Below are 24,638 nucleotides of genomic sequence, written 5' to 3' on the forward strand. Positions count from 1 at the left end.
AAACTTAATTAAGTTTGTTGTTGAGTAGAAAATAATTATTACAAAGACAGATAATCAATCCATCTAATGTTTAAGTAAGAAATTATCTTTTAATTAATTTAAGAATTATCATTTACTTAATTGGAATAAAAAAAAGTCCCAAATATTAAATAACAAGTCACATTAAGGATAATATTAAATTAAAAATAAATATGACACTACATTCATGGTGAGAAGAAACTATTTCTTCAATTTGTAGTGTGATCTCAATTATCATTATATTTATAAAGTGTTCATTTACCTAATGTTCGGGTTTGAAACACCACCCATTAACTTTTTATACATCTTATGATTAGTTGCTACTGACCATTGTATTTGTGAGTGAAGCATTAAACATTATGATCATCCATTTGATTTTTTCCTCAACTTTTTAAGATATGATCATGGAAGAATTTTATATTAAAAACGTAGTGTGAGATCAAACTTAAACATGTGATATACTTTGAGTCATAAATGAGTAATGATAGTTGAATAGTCGAAATTCTTAGCTAGATTGAAAATGACATTATTCTTTGTACCATTTCACTTGTCAAGTAATATAGTTAGCTATGAATAATGTTATGAACAATATTTGTGGTTTAAAACAAACAAACAAATTTAATTATGTTGAACTATTAGTCTTATTTGAAAATAGTTGTTTTCATTAATTGCTAGGAAAACGGTAGGAGTAAGTTTGAAGTTTGGAGTGCAAGGAAACATTAGAATTCAGTATGTTGTACTTGAATTTCTTTAGATTCACATCTTATATGATGTGTGTATTTTGTTTATTCGTGTACTGTCTCTACGTCAAATCTATTTAAATAATTTGAACAATTTGTTATAGTTTGTAAAAGTTGTTGCAATCAATAGATGGTTTTAAATTAGGACTTATAAGATAAGATTGAGGTACTTAATGAGTGTTTACCAAAGTAGTGTCTAATCAAAATTGGATTATTGAATGCTAAAATGTCAAACGAAAACTAATTAAATTAGCAAAGTTAAAAATGAAAGGTGAAGAAATAACATTAAATGAAGAAGAAAAGATTAGGTGTACTAAAACAAATTAAAATTAAAAAAATTAGGTGGCCAATTCAACTTCTCAATGAATGCACCATACAAAAAAAAAGTTTAGATTTGGGATGGTAGGATGATATCTTGAATTACATCTAGGTTGTTTTAGACTTTTAAATCATTAGTTGATTCAAAAGTTTAGGTTAACGTGTAAAAATAAATTTTATATAATATCTAACGTTGGTCTTAATTTACGTCTAATTGTAATAGATTCCAATTCAAAATGATTGTTTGAAATGTTTGTGATAAAAAATGATAAGTAATATTGCAACTCGTTGTATAATTTAATTTTAATAATATATATAACTTCGAAACAAATAAATTGTAAAAATAGGAAGTTTTAAAGAATTTGAAAAAAAACAAACACAATACTAAAAATACAAAACTAAAAAATAAATGTTTTTCTCGAATGGATCTAAGTAATCTTGAAAATTAAAATTAATAATACATGTTACCAAATCAAATTTTGTAGAAACTTAAACCACATATTTCTAGCTATGCACGTGAATATGTCAACTAGGTTGATACAGTCAGATCAACTTCATCATCACATACCTTAGGTTTTAGCTAACATATGGTGTATGCCAGTTGAGTCATATTTGTTTCCACTATATGCAACAAAATTAATTTCTTTTAGTGAGAGATGTTTTTCTTTATATACTTTTTTTAGCCAACAGTTATATGAACATAGATGTGTATCAAAAGCATAATCGATATAAAATTTCCGTTTATTATACGGCTAAGAATAAAAATGTTTTAGAATTTTTTTCACTTTGACATATTTTTAACTACTAGAGTTAATGTATATAGCTGAATTGACAACCCGATAATTTAATAGGTGATTTAATTACGAGTAATTTTGTGAAAATATGTCCCTAAGGCTATGTCTATAGTATATAATAATAATGCAAGGCATGCTATAAAAAGAAACTTTACAAATATTTATTTATTTACGTTTATAGTGTCATTATTTGTTCTCATATTTTGTCTTTACTTTTTAAAATGGGAAGTGCATCTTTATTTTGAGACCAACTTATTGTTTTTCAATAAATTACTTAATTTTTTTCCATAGTTAATATATTTTAGAATCATTAATTATTAATGTGGTTAAATTTAAATTAGGGAAAAGAAGTAGTTAGTATGAAAATAATTAAATCATCAAAGATGCTAAATTTAGGTCTAAAGTTGGTACCTATTATTTATGCTCGACTTAATCAACTATTTTTTCATCTGACTCAACCTAACTCTGAGCCTCTAATCTAGATGATAAAGTCATACTTTCTATATAAATGCATTATGATGATTCCAATAAGAGTACGCCAATTCTCGACCTCATATTCTAACATTCTACACTATTATTTTCTAAAATCATGAGAATGTGTGACAACCATCATTCTGACCTGACCTTTTTTTTATTCTTTAAATTTCTACAAATTAGATCGTTTGTTTCGTTCTCTATACAAAATTATTGCTATCCTTAAATAAAAGATTTTTTTCTTGAATTTTGGTATCAACTGTCTATAATTTCTTTTCTAAAGAGTATAATCTAACTATAAATATAATTTACTCCAACTTTAGTTTTTAATCAAATGTCAAAATTATATATTTATTTTTCATTTTAAAATTTTAAAATATATAATTATATATATAGAAGCTTTATAGATTACCACTAATAAGATTTTTAACAATTATATATTTGAAAGTATATACTATACATAGGGGTACATGTGTATATACTTAAAAAAAATTACTAAATAAAAAACAGTATTAAATATGATTTAAAATACATATAATTATAAAAAGAAAGAGATTAGTTATTCCTCCATCCATTAAATATACGACGATCTAATACAGTGATGGACTGCAATAGATACATACAATATTCTATCTAAATATATTATGATTTATCACAATATTTGGTTATATATGTAAATATATTTTAATAAGTTTTATCATTTAAAATAATTTTTAAGACAAATATTTTATGAAGAAAAAAATCAAAATATTTTTACCATGTCAGCTCTACGTTCTCAAGTACTAAAACATATTTGTCAACCGCAATATATTAGTGAAAACTCGTGTGATAATAATAAATTAAACTAAGATTTATAATAAAGAGTTGAGTTAAGTAAGAGTATAATACATTAGAGAGAATAATTGAAGGGAGAAATATAATGTGAAGACCAAAGTCATAGTAGCACATGGGATGTTGGTAAACAATAAGTTAAGAAAAATGGATGGATTATATTTGATAGTTTTTCTCTTCTATTTATGTAAAATATTATAAATTAAAAAAGAAAATAGATGAGAGGAGAGAGACCTAACAAATAATAATAATAACAATAATATTTATTTTAAATAACAAAACTTCTTTAAAATATTTATAAATATAAAAAAGTATCATAATCTATTTTTTATTGATCACAAAAATAGACTATTATGTGTATCTATCGTGATTATCTCTTATTTTATCACCATTTATCATAGACACCAACTAATTTAGGTTAGACATAGAGATTCGAACGTTCACTTAACAACTAACTCTTTATATATATATAAGTGAAATAATAACAATAATATTAGCAGTAAAATTATCATCTAACATCTTCCAAGTCCATGACCAAATCCTTGAATTATAAAGTTTTTGTCCATAAAAATAATGTATTTGCTATTAATTACAAATAAACAGTGATATTTTGATATATTTAAAAATAACGCTTATGATAACATATCATTTTGTATGGTTTGGTCCTTTTGAGCAAATAAAAGGTCCTTTCTCTCTTGAAAAAATGAATGGTCACACTCCACACACACCCACTTAGACATTCCCAATAAAGTTGTTTTCTTGTTCTTTGCTTGCCTTCCTATATATATATATAGATTGGTAAGTGCCTTATAATATATACTTTAGTTATAAAGTTACACACTTGCATGTGCTTCTGCCCTCACCCATAATTTTCCCTCTTACAAAGTTATATTATATGGTCCCTATTCTCAATTACACAATTTTATTTTGTCACAAAGTGATGTAAATTTGAATGAGTGGCTTTCATTTCTTTTCACTTTTCAACATGCATCATCAATTAACTTTAACTTAAATATATGGTTAGTTTATAGTACCTAGCTCATTTTTAAAATATATATATATATATATATATATATATATATATATATATATATATTTGAATTCATTTTCTTTTTTATAATAGGTAAATTTGATACTTATTTATTTTACATGTGAGGTTTATAATTTGAGAAGGAAAATTTGATTATCTAATATATATATATATATATTTGTTATTTATTTTTAAAATTTTCTTTAAATGAAAATATTTATAAAATCAATCTAAATAAACTCTTTACCCTTAAAGGCGTCTCGATTATTGAATTCCGTAAATTTCTACTTTTATATTTTTCTACGTTCTTTTTTATCCTGATTTCATAATACATAAGGACCGAATTTACAATCTAACCCTAGAACGAGAGCTTGTTAAAAGTTAAATAAAAATAACACTTAAAAATAGTTATGTTATTTTTATTTTCCTTTGGTCGGTGGGTCAACAACGTCTCAACTAATATGAAGTAATAAAAATATGTATTGTCATGGGAATGATGGTTTTTAGTACAATAAATATTAAAAGTGCTTTTTCTTTCTTTATTTATTTTTGCCTTCTTAAGGATTTTCTTGAAAAGCAATCAATATATATGATGATGAGATATTTAAAGTGCTTATATTCAATTATTAATCCGACAATGGTCTTGATTAACCAAAATCTAAATAATTATTTAATAAGTAATTAGTCCAATGGTTTGACACTAAACTTATTATAAGATCAAATCAATATATTTTATAAGAACAAAAAAATATGTATATATATATATATAAAATAATGATCCAATTCCTAAAAGCTAAGCAATGCAAAGTTTACGAGATCCAATGATCATTAATATTTGTTATTGGAATCTTTTCTTGGTCTTTTTATTGTATTAAAGGATGGTGTCCCTTTTTAAATTATGGGTTAAATTTAATTCATTGATATAATATTTTAGTACATTTGCAAACCGAAAAAATCAAATATTTATTTAAATTTTTTAAAAAGAAAGTTATGTTAATCACTGGTGAGGTGAGTTGGTTTTGGTAACAATATAACTCAAAATCTTTTTAGTTTATTATTTTTTAACATTTCTTTAAATTTATTTTTAACTAAATAGAATTTTCAAAGCTATATTTATTAAATTGACATCATCCTTAACACATCTTTATTAAAATATAGAATATTATAAAGTTTTTTAAGAAAATGCTTTGTATGTAACAAAGAAATATGTAATTAAAATTAAAACTTAGATATCACAACATATATTAATGGGTGTGAGATGAAGAATATGATTTCCATTCTTATATTCTTTTGCCTACTTGAGATTTTCCACTCGCTTGTTGGAGCAAAATCGTGCCGATTAAATAAACATTTCTATTTTTAAACAAAATCTATCTATAACACGTAACAAGATATATTAGATATAGTTATCTAACAAAAGTTTTTCTTATTTAAATATTAAAATTAGATCTCGAGAGAACTTTTTTTTAACATACAAATATATATATATATATATTTACACCACACATATAAATCCAACCATATGAAATGGCTTCTATTAAAGATTAAGATTTAAACTACAACATTTTGTGTGAAAATATTATAAATGTTTGTGAGAATTTTTTGAGAAGTACAAATGTTATATTTATAAATGTTTCCAATGTGATGGAAAGTTGAACTTTACAAAACACAACCATCAATCGATCTTATCAAACTTGGATATATTATTCTAAACATTTTTGTTTGCAAAATACATACATATATATATCTTTTTCGTATCTATCACCATAACATCTACTTACATATATTGTTAGAGAAATGACCATGTAGAACTATACAAATTACCTACATTGATTTTGAAAAATGTTTAAACAATTTTAGACTCATTTTCCCATTTGAAATTCTAAAAAGAAAAATATATGCTTTAACAAAAGATTCAAACATGTTTTTAAAGGTTCAAGAATAGATTTATTTAATTTTTAATAATTCATCCTTAAAAGTAGATTTGGAATTAGGAGCATAAAGGCATAGAGACTTGACAATTATATTATATGTGGGCTCAATGATTCAATAGGGCTTAGTACGATCATGTATAGCAATAGTATACCAACTTTTTCAATGCCACATGGTGGCCATGTGACTACTAATATTGTAAGTATTACGTTACTCTCATCAACCAAATAATCTAATTCGTATTTTTATTTTACATTAATCAAGCTAAAATTTCTCTTTTAAAGCGAATATAACTCAACTCACGTAAAAATATGTCAACAATCAAAAGATATGTAGTTTAAATTCTATAGCTTTCATATATTGTGCTCTAAAATACTTAACCAATCTCATTCTACAACTAAACTTTAGGCAAATATCAATTTATATCCTAAATTTTTTTAATGATTGTGATATACGTTGTGAAACCTCAAACGGGATGGATATATCTAACCTCATAAACTTGAAAATCAGTTTGAATTAACCTAATTTATTGTAAGAGATAGATGTAATCTAATTTCAGCTAAAGGGTTATGACTTCCTAATTACATGAATGTTGCCATAATACACCACACTAAATGATCTAAAGTCTAACATAAATACACAATGGAAGGTTTAAAATTGAAATTACCCTAAAAATCTCAATCATAAATTCGAGATTGAGTAATATTTGTGAGGATCAGCTTGTTTATGATGTTTGTAAATTTTCATATGAACAAGTGAAGCTCCGCTTGAAGTAGTTTGCAACGTAGTTTCATAAATAGATGATTCATGTGCATTGACTAATTCTCATATCTATTCGTTCACTTCAACCAAAATCTGTCTGATTTACTTAACTAAGTTAAAGACATTATTTTACGAATTTGAATATTGTGTTTAAAAGGATGTCTTGAATTCATTATGTGACGTTAGGAACAACCTAGTGCATGTATCATTTATGTTTTTGTCTAAAGGACTTAGAGAAGTACAATACATAAACTCCCTAACCTAGTTGGTGTCATATTGTATTTTGAAACAATATTAATTCTCTCTAATAATATTTGTTCTTTCTGTGGACGTAACTAACACATTGTTAGTGAATTATGTATCGATCTTTACCTTCTTTGGATTGCTTAATTGTTTGTTTTCGGAACATGTAATGTATGCTTTGAATTATGGAGAGATGAATGGAAAATGGAGAGTGGGTGTTTGATTAGCAAAGCACAACAAAGAATGTGGGGGCAAAGGTGTTGGGTGAGTGCATGGTGTAGAAGAAAAGAAAAAGGAAAGGTATTTGGCTTTTCAATTAAAGTGGATGAGAGACCCATAATTTCATTTCTACCAAACACTCTTTTCCAATTCCAACCTCATTCATTCTCAAAATGCCATTCGATGATCCCATTACTTTCTCCCTTTTCACCTTTTAACTTTGTGCTTCTTAATGCTATTTCCACCTGTCACACCACTCTTATATGTTCATTGCTTTTGAAAGGTTAAAAAGTAAATTAAAATGGTTTTGGTACCTCATATTGATTGATGGGTTCTATACTCCTTTAGTATGATTAATGGTGAGTTAAGATGTGTCCATTGTCATATGATCAATCACTTCATTAAAATTATATTTTGATTTGTGTTTAAAAGTGTCATGGAAGAGGTACTTAAAGTCTTTAAAAGTTTGTTCAATATTTTGATTATGTGACAAATGGAAATATATGTCAAATTTATTTAATACACAAATTACATTTGTTGAGTAATCACACTTATTTGTTTCACTTTTTCAGAGAAAAAAAGGTGTAAGCCATACTCTATCCCCAAACCATAGAATTAGACACTACAGGGAAAGAATGTAGTCAAGGAGCTTTGCTATTTCTTTAACTAATTCAAAAGTATATGTATACACATTGCTTTCTGCTAATTATATATCTTTTGTTACAAAGTTAACAAAATGGCATGAACATACATTCGATATCAATATCATCTAAAGACATATACAGTTTCAGAGGGGAATTGAATATCAAAACCTTGAAAATTTTGTATTCATCTTGAGACCTCAAATGGCTGTCCAAGAACCTTTTCGCGTTCTCCCAAGACATTGGCAGAGGTGGAGCTAGAACCTCGTCGAAGCATTTTCTGCTTCCGAAGCCTCTCGTAGCATGGGATGAAGAATTCATGCTTTAGAGCTTCATCTGCAGTAATCCTTTGCCTTGGATTAACTGTGAGGCACTTATCTACCAGATCGAATAGTGATCTCGGGATGAGCTTGACAAAATCCGGTCGCTTTGTGTGAGCCTTAACCCAACTTTGCAAATCCATAGGTGGGAAAGATTTTATGTTAAACAATTCCTGAAACATTAAGAACATCTTCACCGTGATAATAAGTTCACAAGCAGCATGTATTTATCAAAACTCTAATCTCATCACCATACTTAAGAAAATGAACGAGATGAATATATGAAAAATCAGACTAATGGTCAGGGGTTGTTAGACGCTATGAACTAGCAAATCAAGTCGTCGACCCACCAAAAGATCACTGGCTTACTAAAGCGATCGTGATTATTGGTTTGTATAATCAAATCATAAGAGAAGGCCGAACACTGAGGCAAGGTGGAAGGTACAGTTTTTAAGCATACTAACACAGTTACTAAAGACAAGGAAATGACAAATACCATAACTTCTTTTTCTTTGAAAAAGAAAACAAAGCTTCACAGTGATAGAATGAAAGAAGACTAATGCTAAAAAATCTAAATCCCAAAGTATATAAGAAAACGATTACAACTGGTGGTGAGTACAAGCTAAAAAGATGAAAAGGTTGAATCTAGAAAAGTGTCAAAAAACTTGGAGAGAGCACCATAAAGAAGCCAGACGAGCCGAACAAAATCAGGCAAGTCAACAGAGCGAAAGAACAAAACAAAAAATTGACACGAAAGATTCCACAGCAGCAGGCCAAAAATTTCTAAAGATGACACCAGGAGAAAAAAATACACAAAAAGGAAGGAGCAAAGGAAGGCCACTTTTTATATGAGTAATAGTGAGGGTTTGTGTTGAAAGGAAAAAACATGCAGACCTCAATGAGGTACATCGGGAGTCAAAACAAGTAACTGGGAGAGGTTTTGATGCTATCAACTACAAAAGCATCTGGGTTTCACCTGGACTATAGTCACGCCTTTTAATGATACTCAATCACAGCAATTATCACTATGTTTCTTCATGTTTGAGTGTTTCGCAATACAGAAACAATTGGAATAATTTCAAATTTTGAAAAGCTAAAATTTAGATATATTTATTGGTAGATAATTAATAATCAGAACTCTTTTCAAGGCAATTAACAAAAGAGTGATTTCTTGCGTAAAGATTGAATGAAGGTTGGCAGATGTTAGAAGATATACCCCTGGAAAAGAAGATTCACGATCATGTAATTTGGCCACCTCCCATAAATCTTCACTGCCCCTCAGTTTAGCAATGTCTTTTATGTTCCTACCAGAATTTATACTAGTCAGAAATGTCACTGGACAAACAAAATGTGAAAGAAAAAAAAGTTGTGGTTCAGATTTGGAATTTACTGTTCAGGGTCTCCAGTAAAAGGACTTCTTCCAACCATTAGATAGAGAAGAGTAACGCCAGCAGACCAGACATCGACCTGAGGACCTTGATGTAGGGATCTGAATAGGACCTACACAATTGCATGGGTTGATAGTGAATGCCCAAACACAATAGTAATTGAAGGTGGGTCACATTGACCCAAACAGCACAAAACTACATAAGAGAAATCTGAAATTTGAAATTTGTTTCAAGGTAACTGTAAGGTCACCTCTGGAGCTCGAAACCCCTTAGTCCCAGCACAAGAACCCTCTCTTTTACGTTTTGCATCTCCTGAAAGTAACTCTACTTTATAAACGACCATAGCAACCAAATACTTCAAAAGTAGAACATTCATCTACAAACCTTTAGTTCTTAGTAACCTGGGAGCAGGTACAGAAATGCCAGTGCAGTGGACCAGCATTGGACTTGGATGTATAATGCTATTGTCTTCCTTGGCTTGAGGAGCAGCTATTCTTTTTCTTCGTAGATCAGAGCTATTTTGGGTAGCAAGGTCTGCATTTCGTAATGCATTTTGTACCAAACTTAGCAGTTCCTTTCTTCCTTGAGATGGAAGAGGCTCCCTCATCTTTTCTGTGGAAAACGTCCTAGCACTTGTTACATCCTTTGCAGAGGTTACACCTGATCCATCTGCACCCTGGCTTCGAACTGCACTCCCACCACGCATATTTGGATATTGTTTCAAGGGTACATAAACTCTCCTTTTCAAGTTCTTTTCGTGTTCGCCAGGTTGCTTAGATTTTCCTGTTTCTCCCCCGGTGAGAGATACAGAACCTCTGACATCCTTCTTTTCTTTAACTGCTGAACCAGACACAGAATGAGAGACAGGAACATGATCTAAAAATGCATGATTACTTGAATTTGATTTACCTAAACATCAAAAGGAGATTTACTATTGGTTCATGCTACTACTGTCGAAATGCAATTTTTTTTTTTTTTTTTTTTTTTTTTTTTGCATCCAAGTGGACTTTGAACGTGAACTAAAAAATGACCTGGAGTGTCACAATGAAGCTTACTTGCTACAGAGTACTTCTGCTGTAAATCCTGAAATGAAAATAGTGGGCAAGAAACATCACAGAATATTAGAATTTTAATTAATACTCAATCAATGGAGGTGAAAGTTGAACAGATGTAAAATAGCAAATGAAACACAGGGACCAACCATGGCAAGGTTAAAATCAATGAGGTAACCTTTGTTCTGTTTTCTAGAGAATAGGAAGTTACCAGGCTTTACGTCTCTGTGCATAACCCCCTAAGAGTGTCAAAGAGAAACTGGTTAGACATATACAGTAGTCTATAAAATTTTTCATTTCCTTTCCATTCACGCACAGCAATATCTCACCTGCTTATGCAGATATGCCAAAGCCCTAAACAAGCAGAAACCATACCACTGTAGCCGAACTATATCAATTTCTTTCTTCAGAACCTACATATTAACATAAGATAAAAACGTTTTTTAATAGAACTTAGTAAAAAAAATGAGTTTAGATCATACTTCTTCCAAAACTAAAATTAATCATGTGAAACTACAAAGCAGTTTTTACGTTTACTTTCCATATTATGAAGTAGCTGAAATTCACAATAGTAACGTCAGAAGTATTTCAAAATATATTAAATTTGAATTGCAGAGAAATTACCTCAGGTCTGTCATGTTCGACATGTTCCAGAATTAAGCACTCGCTGTTGCCACTACTAATAGACCCTTCATACTTGATTATGAAGTTCCTTCCCCTGCATGAAAAGATATATATCAATACCATATTGCAACTTGTAAACGCTTACGTGAACCAAAGAGAATGTTATAATATTTCTTCCTAATATACATACCCAAACCGCTCGAGCATTTTTAGCTCATTGTTTACATTGTGTCTGTGAGCATTGACATGGGGACCTGAAAATGTAAGTATAAAACATTTGTCATATATTTTCCACTTTTCAGTAAAGAAAAGTCTTGTTTCCTTAGCAAAAGAGTTGAATTAAAATTTATCAAATAAAAATCTAACTTCAGAATAAATGTAGCATTAAGAATGTGACAATAATAGATTGAAAAAACACGTGACAATAAAATTTTAGTTTTTTTTACCATAAAATGGTCGCATGCCCCTGTGGAAGATTGTTGTTCCTATATGGAAAACCATCCACTAAAAAACTACCAAAACGTAAATTACCTCTGTCAAACTCAACATTTGTTCAATCCAGTAAAAACAATAGAGGATCTAACCTCTTGACTTGCAGACTTGTAAGCAACTACACTATTTGAATCGTTACTTAGGGGACAGCACCAAATTAGAGAGTAGAATGTTACTCAACTAAAAGGGTCCAAAAGACCTCAATTCTGGTGCAAACTAAATATCTGTATTCATTTTAAGTTACATCCACATAGTTGAAATTTTTCCAGCTTCCAATGGACTTCTTGACAAGAGAGAAACAAAAGAACATTCAATATGAAGAAACACTACAATTTTTTGTTTGATTTTATTTTGTACACAAGTAGCCACATGTTACAAGTATGTATTTTCTAACTACTTTCTCAGTAACACTTGTTAGAGGTGATTTGTTAACCTTCATTAGCCTTTAGTACATTTCATAATACTCATGAAATATCTGTTTCCTTTCCAAAAAATGTGTGTGTATGCACCCGCACAAGTTAGACCGTTGAAAAACTGATTAAAAGAGTAGCATAAAAGTAAACCAGGTTTACATTTGATAGCTATCCGTTTGCCATCTTTTTTTCTCCGAGCCCTGTAAACAGTTCCATAGCCACCTGAATATTTTTGAACATCATTAGTACAAATGGAAATGAGAAAAAATAGGAATCTGCTACTCATATATGAGAAAGGAAGTTGCTTACCAGAACCTTCTTCTTCCTCAACAATGAAAGACTCAAACTGAGGAAATGATGTTTTCTCCAACTGTTTCAAAAGATCAATAATTAGGCTATTTTTTTTCCACTTCAAACCACAAATACCCCATACATTTAGCTCAAGCATCCATTATCACTCAAGAACCTCTAAAATAAAAATAGATAGCTTCAAAGGTTGCAAAACCGAGAGTAAGATAAACTTACCTTCATAGAAGAACTGGTAGGGTCCAAAGGATTTTCCTTAATGTGCACACTACCATTTGAATTCTTCTTGAACTTCTGCACCTTAGACATCAGTTTATGAAAATTGATATTTCGGTTTTGCTGCTTGACAGATTGGGAAACCTTCTTATTGACTGCAGACTCCATGAGAATTTCCTCAGGAGATAGAGTACATATTTGTGATCCATCTACTTCCCCCAAGGTCTTGACATGTGGCTCCTCATTACATAGTTGTTCAGCTATGGAACAGGGAATATGAGTTTCTTCCTTCCTGAATATATCATCTCCAACCATGCTTGATATACTTACTTCCTTTTTCAAGTCTAGGAAGTTTCTTTCTGCTTCACCAATGACTGTGTGCCCTTCCAAATGAACAAGATGGTTCTCTGTTGTTTTAGTGTACTCCAAGCAATTCTGCATTTCACAGATCTTATTTTTCTCATCTTCTACCTTCCATTCCAAAATATTAGAAAGATACCTAGTGCAAATCCCTTTGTTGACCTCGAGCGGTTGAACATAAGGTTGTATATTGTAGTTTTTGTCATAAAAAAGGGCGTTTGTGGAGCTACACGATGCACCCAAAGAAAGATCAAAGTTATATGACATTCCTCTGTCTGTGTGCATTAAATTAGGCATACTTGAGCGTTTTTGGACTTCGTGCATGTGATGATCATAGGCATTCTCACTTAAAGGGCCAACATTATCTTTAACGATAGTTTTACTTGCTTGAGCAGCAATACCAGCTCTCATTTCTCGAGCATGACACATCAAAAATTTTGGAGAATCAGCATAACTAAGAGAGTCGGGCACTTCATCAACTTTTACATCCAAATGTCCCATTTCAAGTTTTTCAAAAGGCAAATCAACTGTCAGCGAATTTAAACTGGTGAGAGTCACATAGTCAGCAGGTACCTTTATGCAGAGAAACAAAAAAAGAGTCAGCTGTGTTTTGCATTTAACAAACTAAAAGTTACTAGCTGAAATCAAGCATGACAAAGTTATTAAGTTGTAGAACATAAAGCAACATAAAAATAAATTAATTAAAGACCAGATTTAACAGAAAAATATGAGACTTATTAAACTATTGCATTATCATGTGACCATAGAAGATTGAAATTGGAAGCAATTCCAAGACAACAAGCTCAATATAAATAAAATTTACTTTTGTTTCAAACATAAAAGTCATCATTTCAATAAAGAAATCGAATGTTCATTATCAGAAGAAAAATAAGAAATAATGATCGGAAATATGGTCATCAACCAGATTGAACTTTTTGAATTTGTGAATGAAACTATGACAAGTACAAAATAGTCCATTCAAGAGCGTAGCTAAGAAGGAATTTCTTAATGAATCATAAAAATGTTATAGTCTCATAATTACAAAAGAGAGCATCTCGATCCGTCAGTACAATAATGCATATAAACAATAGGGGCCATCCAAATTCTCAGAGGATACACATAAAAAACAGAACTGGAAAAAAAATTGAAAGAGCGAATTTGAAAAGGTACCTTAGCAAAATTATGAGAAACCCTCCTAGTTATTGGAATACAACTTTCATTCCCTACAACAGCTATTAATCATCTTTAGTCGAACTATGAATAAAGTAAATAAAATAATAAATCAGTAAAACACTGCTGGAAATAGCAACTAGAGAAGAGAAAAACAAACCCTAAACTCATACCAATTCCAGAAGTCGAAGTTAAAATCTTTTTCCCATAAAAAGGTCCTTCAGAATCCAATACTGATCTTCTTCGTTTCCGCGAGTACGTTTTAACATCCCTACCGCAGAACCTATTCGAGTCTATAACTCCAAAACCCCGTCTAGAAAAATCCCATCCACTACTAGCCTTCGAAAAATACCGCCCCATAGCAGAGATCGCAACAATAGAAATGTAAACAAGAGCATCATCCCCCAAACAGATAGGAGAATCAGGAATTTCACACAGATACCGAACCATACAAGCCGTAGCACTGAACAATTCGCATCTCGCAGCAAGTTCTTCCAGAGAAGCAGGACGACCAATATCCAACAATATCGTGAACAAATACCAAGCTTTCTGCAGCTCAACAGTAGTATGAAGACTATACTCACTCGGATCAAAACGAAAATAATCAGCCATTAGTTGTGAAGAATAAGATCAATCACACAACATACCGAAGTCCCCAAATCTCATATCTCATATCTAAACCTCAGATCTGGAAAAAGATGAAGAAAAAAGAGAATGAGATTAGGGCTAGAGAGAATGGGAAGAGAGTGAAGTGAAGCGAAGCGATAGGAGCGGGAAATGGTGAATGTGAAGAAAATTTGGGAGTTGGAAGGGAATTCCCGCCTTTTTTGTTTGGCTAATGGAATTTACCAAAACACCATTCCCGATAAATAAAAATAGATTAAATAATGCTAACACGTTGGGGCAAATTTACCTTTTTACTCTCGGAATTTTACACCTTTATTCATCTCTTAAATTTCAAAATGTATTTTCCTTAGTTCTTGAAATCTTTTTATTATTATTATTATTTTGCAATATATGATTTTAATATCTGAGTTTGGAATTTGATTTTCTTCATTTCAAAATATGATATAGTTTTGATTTTTTAATCACTGATAAATTTTAATTAAAATTTAATAACGAAGAAATTTATTCAAAAATATAAAACTTTGATAAACTAATTACACAAAAATACCAAAAAAAAACAAGTTTTTTTTTCAATGTTATATTTTTGACAAAAGTTATATGTTATTGTGTATTAACTATAATTATGAAATTACATTAATTTACTAATGATAAGAAAAATAGTGAAACTTAATTTATTACAACTCTAATATATTAACTACATTAAATTAATTAATAATAGTTAGTGAAAAATGGCTGTTGAATATATTTTCAAAAATTATGATGTTTCTTAAATAAAGAAAGTGAAAATGTGATTTAAAGAAAATGATTTTAAAATAACAAAAACTTTTCAAAATATTCTAAAGATAGACAATTATTCTGATTTATTTAACAATTTACTCAATTAAAGTTGAGAGGCTAACAAAACAATTTGCAATGAACAAATTAAATTTTGGAAATAGAGAATTATGGTATATAAGCTAAAATGTCATAAATATTTTGATCTGGCAAGTCAGTTGGGAAAAAACACATAACGAAAAAGTGTGACAAAGGAAAAATACATGGCTTTGACAATTTACATTCAAACAAATTAAGCTTTTTAACCTCTTTTTCTTTTAATACATTAGGAAAGAAAAACTCTAATTATTCTACTCAACTTCTTGCCATTCCCCCAGATCAAAGAGACAGCCCCCAAAACCGTATACACAGTTTTGAGTGCAATTTATTCAGAATATTCATTTTGCACCTAAGGTTGGGAACTGCCCCGGATCCTCAATAGATGGGGCTGCAACGTTGCTGCTCATTGAGCTGCCAACGTAACCTCCTCCCCTTGAACCACGGCCCCGGCCTCTACCCCGACCACCTGGAGTGTAGTGTTTCTCTCCTTCGGCTGGCTTCAAGAACTCATTGATACTCACGGACTATGAAAATAGAAGAAAGAAAACAACAGAAAAATCAGTACTTCGTTGATCATTAAATTATTTGAGTATGAGCAGAATTTAGGTTACAATACGGAAGTGTTGTTTTAAAACCTTCAGTTCATAATCGAACTTGTTTCTTGGTTGTAGCTCGTATATTTTTCAGGCATTTTAGGAGCATGATTTTGGCTTCCTAAGCCAATCGCCAAAACCAAGTTTCCTTGAAGGACCCAACACCCATTCTCCTTAGAACTCAAAGACACGATTGAAAAACCTAGAGTTATCTGAGTTAGGATGTTGAACTGACGGCCAAAACTCCCTCTCTTTTAAGCTTTGATCCAAACAGGAGAGTGTATCCACAGAACACAAGTAAATTAGACGAAGTATGCACACTTCGATTTCGTCATTCAATTGGTGACGAATTGAAGCAGCAAAAGGCATCACAATAGAACATTTTTCTTCGTTTGAGAACTAAACTTTAAAAACCTATGTAATGGACAGGAAATCATGTAATACACAAGAGGAAATACCTTCTTAGTTCTTTCCTCCTTATCTGCAGTTTCTTTTCGCTTATCCTTGTCAGATCCCTACAAATGGTGAAATGAGATTCAGCGGCCATGTCCAAGACCATACCAATATATCAAGGAGCCAATGTTCATCCATCAGAACAATATCAATATATAATTGCAACTCCAAAGGAAGACTAAATAGATGTACCAATTTAATAAAGATGTCCTGGTTTTCCTTTTTGCTTGATAGCTGTTGCAAGGATGCAAATTCTTTGGGATCCACTTTCCTCTCTTCAGTTTTCAGTGCCAAAAGAGACTTCCTTTTCTCATCCAGTAATTTTTCGTACTCCTCCAGAGTCATTTCCTGTATCAAGGAAAAAGAAACAGTACACGGCAGATTCAAAATCATGTTGAACATAGAGCGAAGCTCATAATACTAACCCACCAGTGTATTACTACTACTCCGGCTATCAATGCCCATTCAATTTGTTTGATAAGCAAGCAAAACTACAAATTAATTTTCAGTTAACAAGAAAAACAAATGGCAAGTGAAATGGTAGGCTGCAGTTTAAGTGAAGTCTACCAAAAAAACCTGACAACACAAACCTTGTCTTCTGGTTCTTTTTCCTCTGATTCTTTTGCAGGGTTCTCTGTGTTGACACCTGCAGTATCATCCTCATGAACGGGCTTCTCATCACCTAACTTCTGAGATTCATTAGCTTCCTCAGCAACCCTGTATGCAAAACAAGCTAGCCTCTTAGCATACAAGAGTTCGAACATGCATACAACTTCCAGTAACATCTGCCTCCCAGCCTTCCCCACCCCAGCCAAACATTATAGGAGAAAAGAAAAGAACCAGGCCACACATACAGAAACATCCAAAACATAGGGATGTACTTACTCAGGGAATTCCTCAGCCGACCTTCCCCAGTTCCCACGCCCAGACCCTTCACGCTTGAATTCATTTCTGGGTATAAAACAGGCTGAAGATGTCAAAACAGAGTAGAAGATATAGATGCATAGCGTAAGCTGATGTTTTCTTGAAAAAAGAACTCACCCACGGCCAGTTCCGCTGTGCCGTTCAAATGCACCACGAGGGCGTTCACCATCAGCAGTATCTCCATTATAAAAACCACCACGACGGCCACCGCGACCACGAGGTCCACCATATCCACCACGTTTTTCTGTCGTCCTTCCAGTTTCTCCATCTTCAGGGTTACTACTAAATGAGTACTCATTGTTGGGAGACTCGCGATTAAAACCACCACTGCCACGTCCTCGTCCATATCCACGTCCACCACGGCCACTACTACGACCTCCACGACCACCTTCATTCTTTGCTTCCCTTACTACTCAAAGTATTAAAAAAGATAATTAAAAAAAAATCCTTTCAGATACCCAATGGATAATTGATAACAATTGGACAGGAATCAAGACACTCATAAGAACCCAATAGAATAAGGAAGACTCTGTTGATAAACAATAGCGTAATATGGGCAATATGATACAAGACAAAGCTATGTTCAAAATGGAATAAAAAATTGACTGCAGACTACCAAGTTCTATATTAAGAACCAGGAATATTTAAAAATACAATACAGAGACAAACCAGTTCTTTACAACAGCCCACGATTTGGGTATACATGCAAATATTTGTTCACACAGTCCTACAATTTTTTCCTCCAAAACATGACTTCTTTAGAAAAAAATGGAAATTTCCATCAAGAAATCTACGAAGAAATCAAATATATCAATTCCTCTTCAAGGTAAATATTGAAAACAAGAACCTTTCATCAAGAAATAATACAAAAGAACACATATCAAGAGCCAACCAAAACATTTCAATTGAACTTGTGCATAAATTATACCAATTGGATATCGTCAATATATATATATAATATATAGCAATTGCATAGTTCCTTTATGAATCTTAGTGGTTTCTTGTCCTTTGAACATATCTCAAGCCTTAAAATCAATAGAGTGCAAAACCTCCATCATTGATCTAAATTGTGAGCCTTCTAAGTTTGTCCTCTTGGGTCTAATTTTGCTCAAAAGTGAGGTGAGTAAGCTTCCCTGTTCCCACCTTGGACTTCCCTTGGGGCCGGGGTAATTGTAATCAAAATAAATAGTTTGCCTTCTTGGGACCTACTGAAAATTCAAAAACCACAGAGAAATGCCTTTCTTAGGGGGAAAGCTGACATCAATCCAATTAGTGTTGAGTAGGATCCCAATCTACCTTCCTTGCATGCTTAGAATGCTTGTCTCAATCAGTAAGAAAAATGAAAGATTCATAAGAAACATCTCTTGTGGGAAGGAGTAAATAAGGGTGGGGGAGGTTGTGTCAAAATTAGTTGATCTAGAGGGTTTAGGCATTGGCAACCTGAGTTTGCATAATGAGACTCGTTAGCAAAATGGTTGACATTTTTTCATGGAGCTGAAAGTCTGTAACACATGCATAGCCTTCTGAGCAACTATGGACCATAGCCTTCTAGGTGGAGTTCAAGTTGTAGTTTTAAATATTCTAGCGAACACCACCAGACTGTTATTGCTTCGAGCTTTCCTTTGCTAATTGTTATCCCAGTTCAAACTATTTAGTCTACTTGATATTTTAGGATACTTGGGAGGGGGGAAAACCCATTTCCACTCACTATTCCTTTTTTCATTTTTTTTTTAGGAAAAGAAAAAGTGAAAGTAATGTCTAGCAGTTCTCCATGATAGCTTGGAATAGTGAGCATGCAGGACCATCTACCAAGGCACTCATCTTGATCTTACTGTTGCAACTGTAATGGACTAATGGCATTCTTTGCCGGAAGTTAGAGGAGAACCTCAACCATCTCATGTTGGATTGCCCCTGTTGAACAGTTCTTTCTCAAAAAAAATTGCTTTGATTTGGCTCATGTTTGGGGTGACCAAGGAAATGCTTATGAACCCCCCCTCCTTGTTGTGAATCGTGATAAATGAATAGTTATGTGGCAGTAGCTGGCTAGCTATTTTTGCCATTTTATGAAGTACTTGGTTGGAAAGGAACAATAGGGAGTTGGTTATAACTCTTCATTATGAACATCCGTTAATCAGGCTTTTGTGATTACTAACTTGGTCTCATTCTTCGATTGGGTCCTTTCTCACTATTAGGACTGGGAACTCTTTTTGCAGGGTTTTTGGTATGCCCTAATACATTCTTCATATTTCTCAACGAAAGCTAGGTTCTTTTTTAAAAGACTTGTACATAAGTTATCAAAATATTCAAATTTTTTCAATTGCCACACACAAAGGAAAAATGGCATAATAAGAATAAAGAAAATACTATCTAAACAATGTACAGACAAAATTCATAACCTAGTACGTTATAAAATCACAACATTGCTGACTGACACTCGAATTTCTTCCAAAAAAAATTTTAAAAAATATTGATAACTCAATTCCATTTATGTTCCAAACATACAAACCATTGAATATTATCTGAATTCCAAATAAATTTGGAATGCAGAGCCTTGGATTGTAGGAATACACAATAAATCCCAGCCGGGTATCGCAAAAAGTAATTATATAGCCTACAAAATTTTGACTGAATTAAAAATCACTCATTCCTACGTGTATGTATATATCTAACATCACAAAGAAAGACTTCGCACTCTCCCATAGGCGCAAACAATGTAACCATGCAAACAAGCAGACAAAAAACTTTAACAAAACAACAACAAAAATCACGGAATGCAAAACCAATCAACCTAGACAGGAAAACAAAAGGAAGAAAACTATACATCAAAATCGAACTCTGATATTTACACAATCAATAACCTCCAATTCAAAAAAAAAAAAAAAAAAAAAAAGAGAAAGAAACTAACCAGCCTGAGCAGGCGGAAGAGGCTTGGAAGGAAGATTAGCAGGTTTACTCAATTTAGCTGCCGCAGCCGCCTGTTGTTTAGCCTGAGGATGATCAGAACCTTTCTTAGGCGCCGCCGCAGCCTGCTTGACAGCCATTAGCTGCGATGGGTCCTCAGCATCGTCATCACCCAACAAATCAAATGGATTTGTGGTCGCCATTTCCGAACTATATTAAAACCAATACCGGAAAAGTTGAAAAGAAATTGCACTCCGTGAAAGGCGACCACGAAATCCTACCTTAACAACAAGAACTCCATGATGAATCTATGAAGAATATCTGTAAAAAGAGAGAGGAGAAAAGAAAAAAAGATCGAATCGAAAAGCGGTAGAAACTGGGAGAAAACCCTAGCCGCAATGGCCGAGTGAGTGTAAGTGCAAACGAAGAGCCAACTCGATAGATAAACGCATATAGTTATTTTGCGTTGTTCGACCGTTTCTATATATCCTCCCTCGTGCGGTATCGCAACAATATACTATAACTTGGGGAATTATCAAAAATAGGATAATTTGGAAGGATGTAAAGAGTTTTGAGATGAATTTTAAAAAAGATGACTTTTAGGACAAATTAGTTGGAAAAAGTCTATATTACCCTCAAGTTAAAAAATATCCTAAAATCAATTTATGAATCCTCTCTTCTCCTTCTCCCTCCGTTTTTTCACTTTCTAAAAATGTTTCATTTTTCTCTCATCCCTCCCTCTGGTGTTCCATTTTCCCTCATTTTCACGAAATTTCCTTTTTCTTCCTTTTCCATTCTTTAATTCGTTTTCTTGAAATTTCTTTCTGAAGCTCTTCCCATGGTCTCCCACCGGCCTTTGAAAACCATTTTCTCCATTTTCTCACTTCCAAAAAGAATATTTCATTTTTCTCTCATCTCTCTCCATTTTCATACATTGTGGGATAAATTGGCCTTCCTAATTCTAAGAGCATGAAAATGTTGCTCTCACCTGCATTGTTGTACATTATATAAAAGTTCTGCACACTTTACAATTTTCCAAGATAATGAAATAAAAATTGCATACCAAAAAACAAAAATGGTATTCATTCCATTATATAAAACTATTTATGTACATAGTTTGGAACATATACAATTCCTTCAAAAGTTGGAACTAAAAGTCAATACATGGGATTGTTGGTCCATAATTGAAATGCCAATTGTTTTCTAAAATATGACATGTTTTCTTGACATAATGTAGCTACATCTAAACCAGAAGCTTCATATTCGAAATACTTAATTGTAAATACACCACAATCACTATTGTTGCGTTGAAGTGGAATGGAGTCGACAATGACAAGTGGCCAAGGTTCCTTGTGTGTTGATGATCCGCCTCTCCTAACAAAGAATCCAGTAGCATCGAGCAAATTTGGCACCATCTCTTGAATTGGCTCTAATATGCTTCTCATATCTTCGGCACTCGTCAGCGACGGAAGCGAATCCCATACCTTAACTTGACAACGTACCAAGTCCAAGCATAATAGAATCCAATGATTGCCATGGATATTGAATGGAGAGTAAATGTAATCAACATTCACCCAAGGATCTTGACAGTCTTGTTTTGATCCGACAACATAGTCAACCTGCTTACTAAATGTGATAAACTACTTACTATAGACTGAAAATGATGAGCAGGGTCAATCTTGTACATGGGACCGTTAGTTGATGTTGAAGCCATACTGAAACCTGCATAAAAAAAAACTAATTAAATATAATTGCATAAGAGACTTACTAAACATGGATGCACTAGCATCTTGGGACTTCTACTCAAAATTTTGGAAGGTGAGAGATAGGTGCGAGATGCTGGAAAACTTCAAGGCAAAGTTGCTAAGTCTAATAAAATTGCTAACCCTAAAGCCTTAACACCTAGTAGAGTAGCTAAACATGCATTCTAAACGGTTTAGGAAGGTTAACACTCTCATCTTGGGACTTCTACTCAAAATTTTGGAAGGTGAGAGATAGGTGCTGATAGGTGCGAGATGCTGGAAAACTTCAAGGCAAAGTTGCTAAGTCTAATAAAATTGCTAACCCTAAAGCCTTAACACCTAGTAGAGTAGCTAAACATGCATTCTAAACGGTTTAGGAAGGTTAACACTCTCATCTTGGGACTTCTACTCAAAATTTTGGAAGGTGAGAGATAGGTGCTGATAGGTGCGAGATGCTGGAAAACTTCAAGGCAAAGTTGCTAAGTCTAATAAAATTGCTAACCCTAAAGCCTTAACACCTAGTAGAGTAGCTAAACATGCATTCTAAACGGTTTAGGAAGTTTACACTCTTATATTGGGACTTCTACTCAAAATTTTGGAAGGTGCGAGATAGGTGCTGATAGGTGCGAGACGATGGAAAACTTCAAGGCAAAGTTGCTAAGTCTAATAAAATTGCTAGCTAAACATGCATTCTAAACGGTTTAGGAAGTTAACACTCTTATATTAGGACTTCTACTCAAAATTTTGGAAGGTGAGAGATGATAGGTGCGAGATGATGGAAAATTTCAAGGCAAAGTTGCTAAGTCTAATAAAATTGCTAACCCTAAAGCCATAACACCTAGTAGAGTAGCTAAACATGCATTCTAAACGGTTTAGGAAGGTTAACACTCTCATCTTGGGACTTCTACTCAAAATTTTGGAAGGTGCGAGATAGGTGCTGATAGGTACGAGATGATGGAAAAATTCAAGGCAAAGTAGCTAAGTCTAATAAAATTGCTAACCCTAAAGCCTTAACACCTAGTAGACTACCTAGACTAGCTAAACATGCATTCTAAAGATTGTATTCTATTGGAACTACATCACTAAAAACATTAACAAAGTAGAGAACAACAATGCAGCTTATGATAATGTCTTTCAACAAATTGCAAAGGAAATGGTCTTTCAACAATGCAGCTTATGATATTCTATTGTACTGGTAGCTTTGCAGAGTTTATATGGGGTACCAAATATATGTTCGAATTCAAGTTCTAAACTCCAAGGTATGGTTTTTCTATTATTACAGTACATTGCAAAGGAAATGATGGATACGGCACTGCCAACGTAGAGGAGTGGATAAGAAATGGAGAGGTCCGGTGAAAACAAACCTGAAATCGAAATGGATGGAAGTGGAGAAGCGTCCGCCGGAGTTGAAGTCGAAAGTAAAACAGAGACACGTGCAATGTCAGTAGTACGACTCTCCTTCCTTGCATTTTGAAGATTAGTGAATATCCCTTCAAGGTCATTAACACAATTCTTTTCTTTTTCCTTCAAAACCTAATGAGAAGTAGATTGATATTTACTCTTCAAACCCTTTGGCATTGATCCGTCTCTTTTCTTCCACCAAAATTATCTTAGCAGCAACTGAAAAAAAAAGAAATCACAATGAAGCACCAACCCTATATATAAAGTCCGTTCAGATTGCAAAACAGAATCTACCCAAAAGGAAAAAAATCATATGGGCTTTCGAAACAAATACATTTCTAATGCTACCATTGAATATTCATCCACTCCCTCTTACTCAGTTCAAAAAATAGGAGACTGAATTGGAAACAAGTAAAATTGTAACCATTATAACGATCATAAAATGATCACAAAATTTCACCTAAGCTAATCCATCCTTACCTAGGTCTCTATTTAAAATTTCGGCAAAATCTTAAACATGTTTTTCTATCATGTACTAATTCACCGTGATCTCTGTGTGCCATCATCAAAGATTCGACTCTCAGTAAGCGGTCTTTTGATTCAACCCTAATTCACGTATTAAAAAGGAAGAAAAACAGAAATAAACAAAGAATAGTTACCCACCAAATTGCTGAATATTTGAGTCGAAAATCAGAGGAAAGTTTGGAGGAAGAAGATTAGGGGGTTTAGTTTTTTCCTTAGAGAAGTAACAAGTGTAGCTTTGGCTCTTTGTTCAGATCTT

At 32.5% G+C, this 24,638-nt stretch overlaps 2 protein-coding genes and 1 long non-coding RNA gene across 7 annotated transcripts; all 3 read right to left on the reverse strand.

Moving 5' to 3' along the window:
* Positions 1-7,990: 7,990 nt before the first annotated feature.
* On the reverse strand, positions 7,991-15,129 carry LOC101210717. Of its 5 annotated transcripts, none has more exons than XM_031887694.1 (15): positions 14,517-15,129; positions 14,344-14,396; positions 12,817-13,746; positions 12,601-12,661; positions 12,451-12,513; positions 11,577-11,640; positions 11,387-11,480; positions 11,092-11,175; positions 10,912-11,001; positions 10,742-10,793; positions 10,095-10,550; positions 9,961-10,022; positions 9,713-9,822; positions 9,539-9,626; positions 7,991-8,495 (listed from the first exon to the last, which is right to left on the reverse strand). In XM_031887694.1, exons 1-15 carry the CDS (start codon positions 14,953-14,955, stop codon positions 8,190-8,192), a joined length of 2,952 nt encoding a protein of 983 aa, XP_031743554.1. In that variant the 5' UTR covers positions 14,956-15,129; the 3' UTR covers positions 7,991-8,189. The 5 variants fall into 5 exon arrangements, with proteins under 5 accessions (XP_031743554.1, XP_011656849.1, XP_011656848.1 ...); XM_011658547.2 differs by having other exon boundaries at positions 10,095-10,547; positions 10,766-10,793; positions 14,344-14,405; XM_011658546.2 differs by having other exon boundaries at positions 10,766-10,793; positions 14,344-14,405.
* A 767-nt stretch (positions 15,130-15,896) lies between these two features.
* LOC101210473 (RGG repeats nuclear RNA binding protein A) lies at positions 15,897-21,186 on the reverse strand. The gene is made up of 7 exons (XM_004150948.3): positions 20,719-21,186; positions 17,931-18,222; positions 17,775-17,840; positions 17,480-17,606; positions 17,082-17,237; positions 16,895-16,951; positions 15,897-16,367 (listed from the first exon to the last, which is right to left on the reverse strand). Exons 1-7 carry the CDS (start codon positions 20,915-20,917, stop codon positions 16,182-16,184), a joined length of 1,083 nt encoding a protein of 360 aa, XP_004150996.1. The 5' UTR covers positions 20,918-21,186; the 3' UTR covers positions 15,897-16,181.
* Positions 21,187-21,782: 596 nt separating this feature from the next.
* Positions 21,783-24,633, reverse strand: LOC116404807. Its single transcript, XR_004217889.1, has 3 exons — positions 24,521-24,633; positions 23,821-24,076; positions 21,783-22,436 (listed from the first exon to the last, which is right to left on the reverse strand). It is a non-coding gene; the product is annotated as an uncharacterized LOC116404807 (long non-coding RNA).
* Positions 24,634-24,638: the final 5 nt, after the last annotated feature.

The sequence above is a fragment of the Cucumis sativus genome, chromosome 6 (assembly GCF_000004075.3).
Source record: "Cucumis sativus cultivar 9930 chromosome 6, Cucumber_9930_V3, whole genome shotgun sequence".
In the NCBI taxonomy this organism is placed as follows: Eukaryota; Viridiplantae; Streptophyta; class Magnoliopsida; order Cucurbitales; family Cucurbitaceae; genus Cucumis; species Cucumis sativus.

Coding starts and splice junctions, on each gene's coding strand:
- LOC101210717 (XM_031887693.1), bottom strand. CDS start 14,955: ATGGCTGATTATTTTCGTTTTGATCCGAGTGAGTATAGTCTTCATACT. Junction 11,481..11,576: donor AAAATGCTCGAGCGGTTTGG/GTATGTATATTA, acceptor CTTTTCATGCAG/GGGAAGGAACTTCATAATCA. Junction 11,176..11,386: donor TCGAACATGACAGACCTGAG/GTAATTTCTCTG, acceptor GTTAATATGTAG/GTTCTGAAGAAAGAAATTGA.
- LOC101210473 (XM_004150948.3), bottom strand. CDS start 20,917: ATGGCGACCACAAATCCATTTGATTTGTTGGGTGATGACGATGCTGAG. Junction 18,223..20,718: donor TCTTCCGCCTGCTCAGGCTG/GTTAGTTTCTTT, acceptor TACTTTGAGTAG/TAAGGGAAGCAAAGAATGAA. Junction 17,841..17,930: donor CACAGCGGAACTGGCCGTGG/GTGAGTTCTTTT, acceptor TTTTATACCCAG/AAATGAATTCAAGCGTGAAG.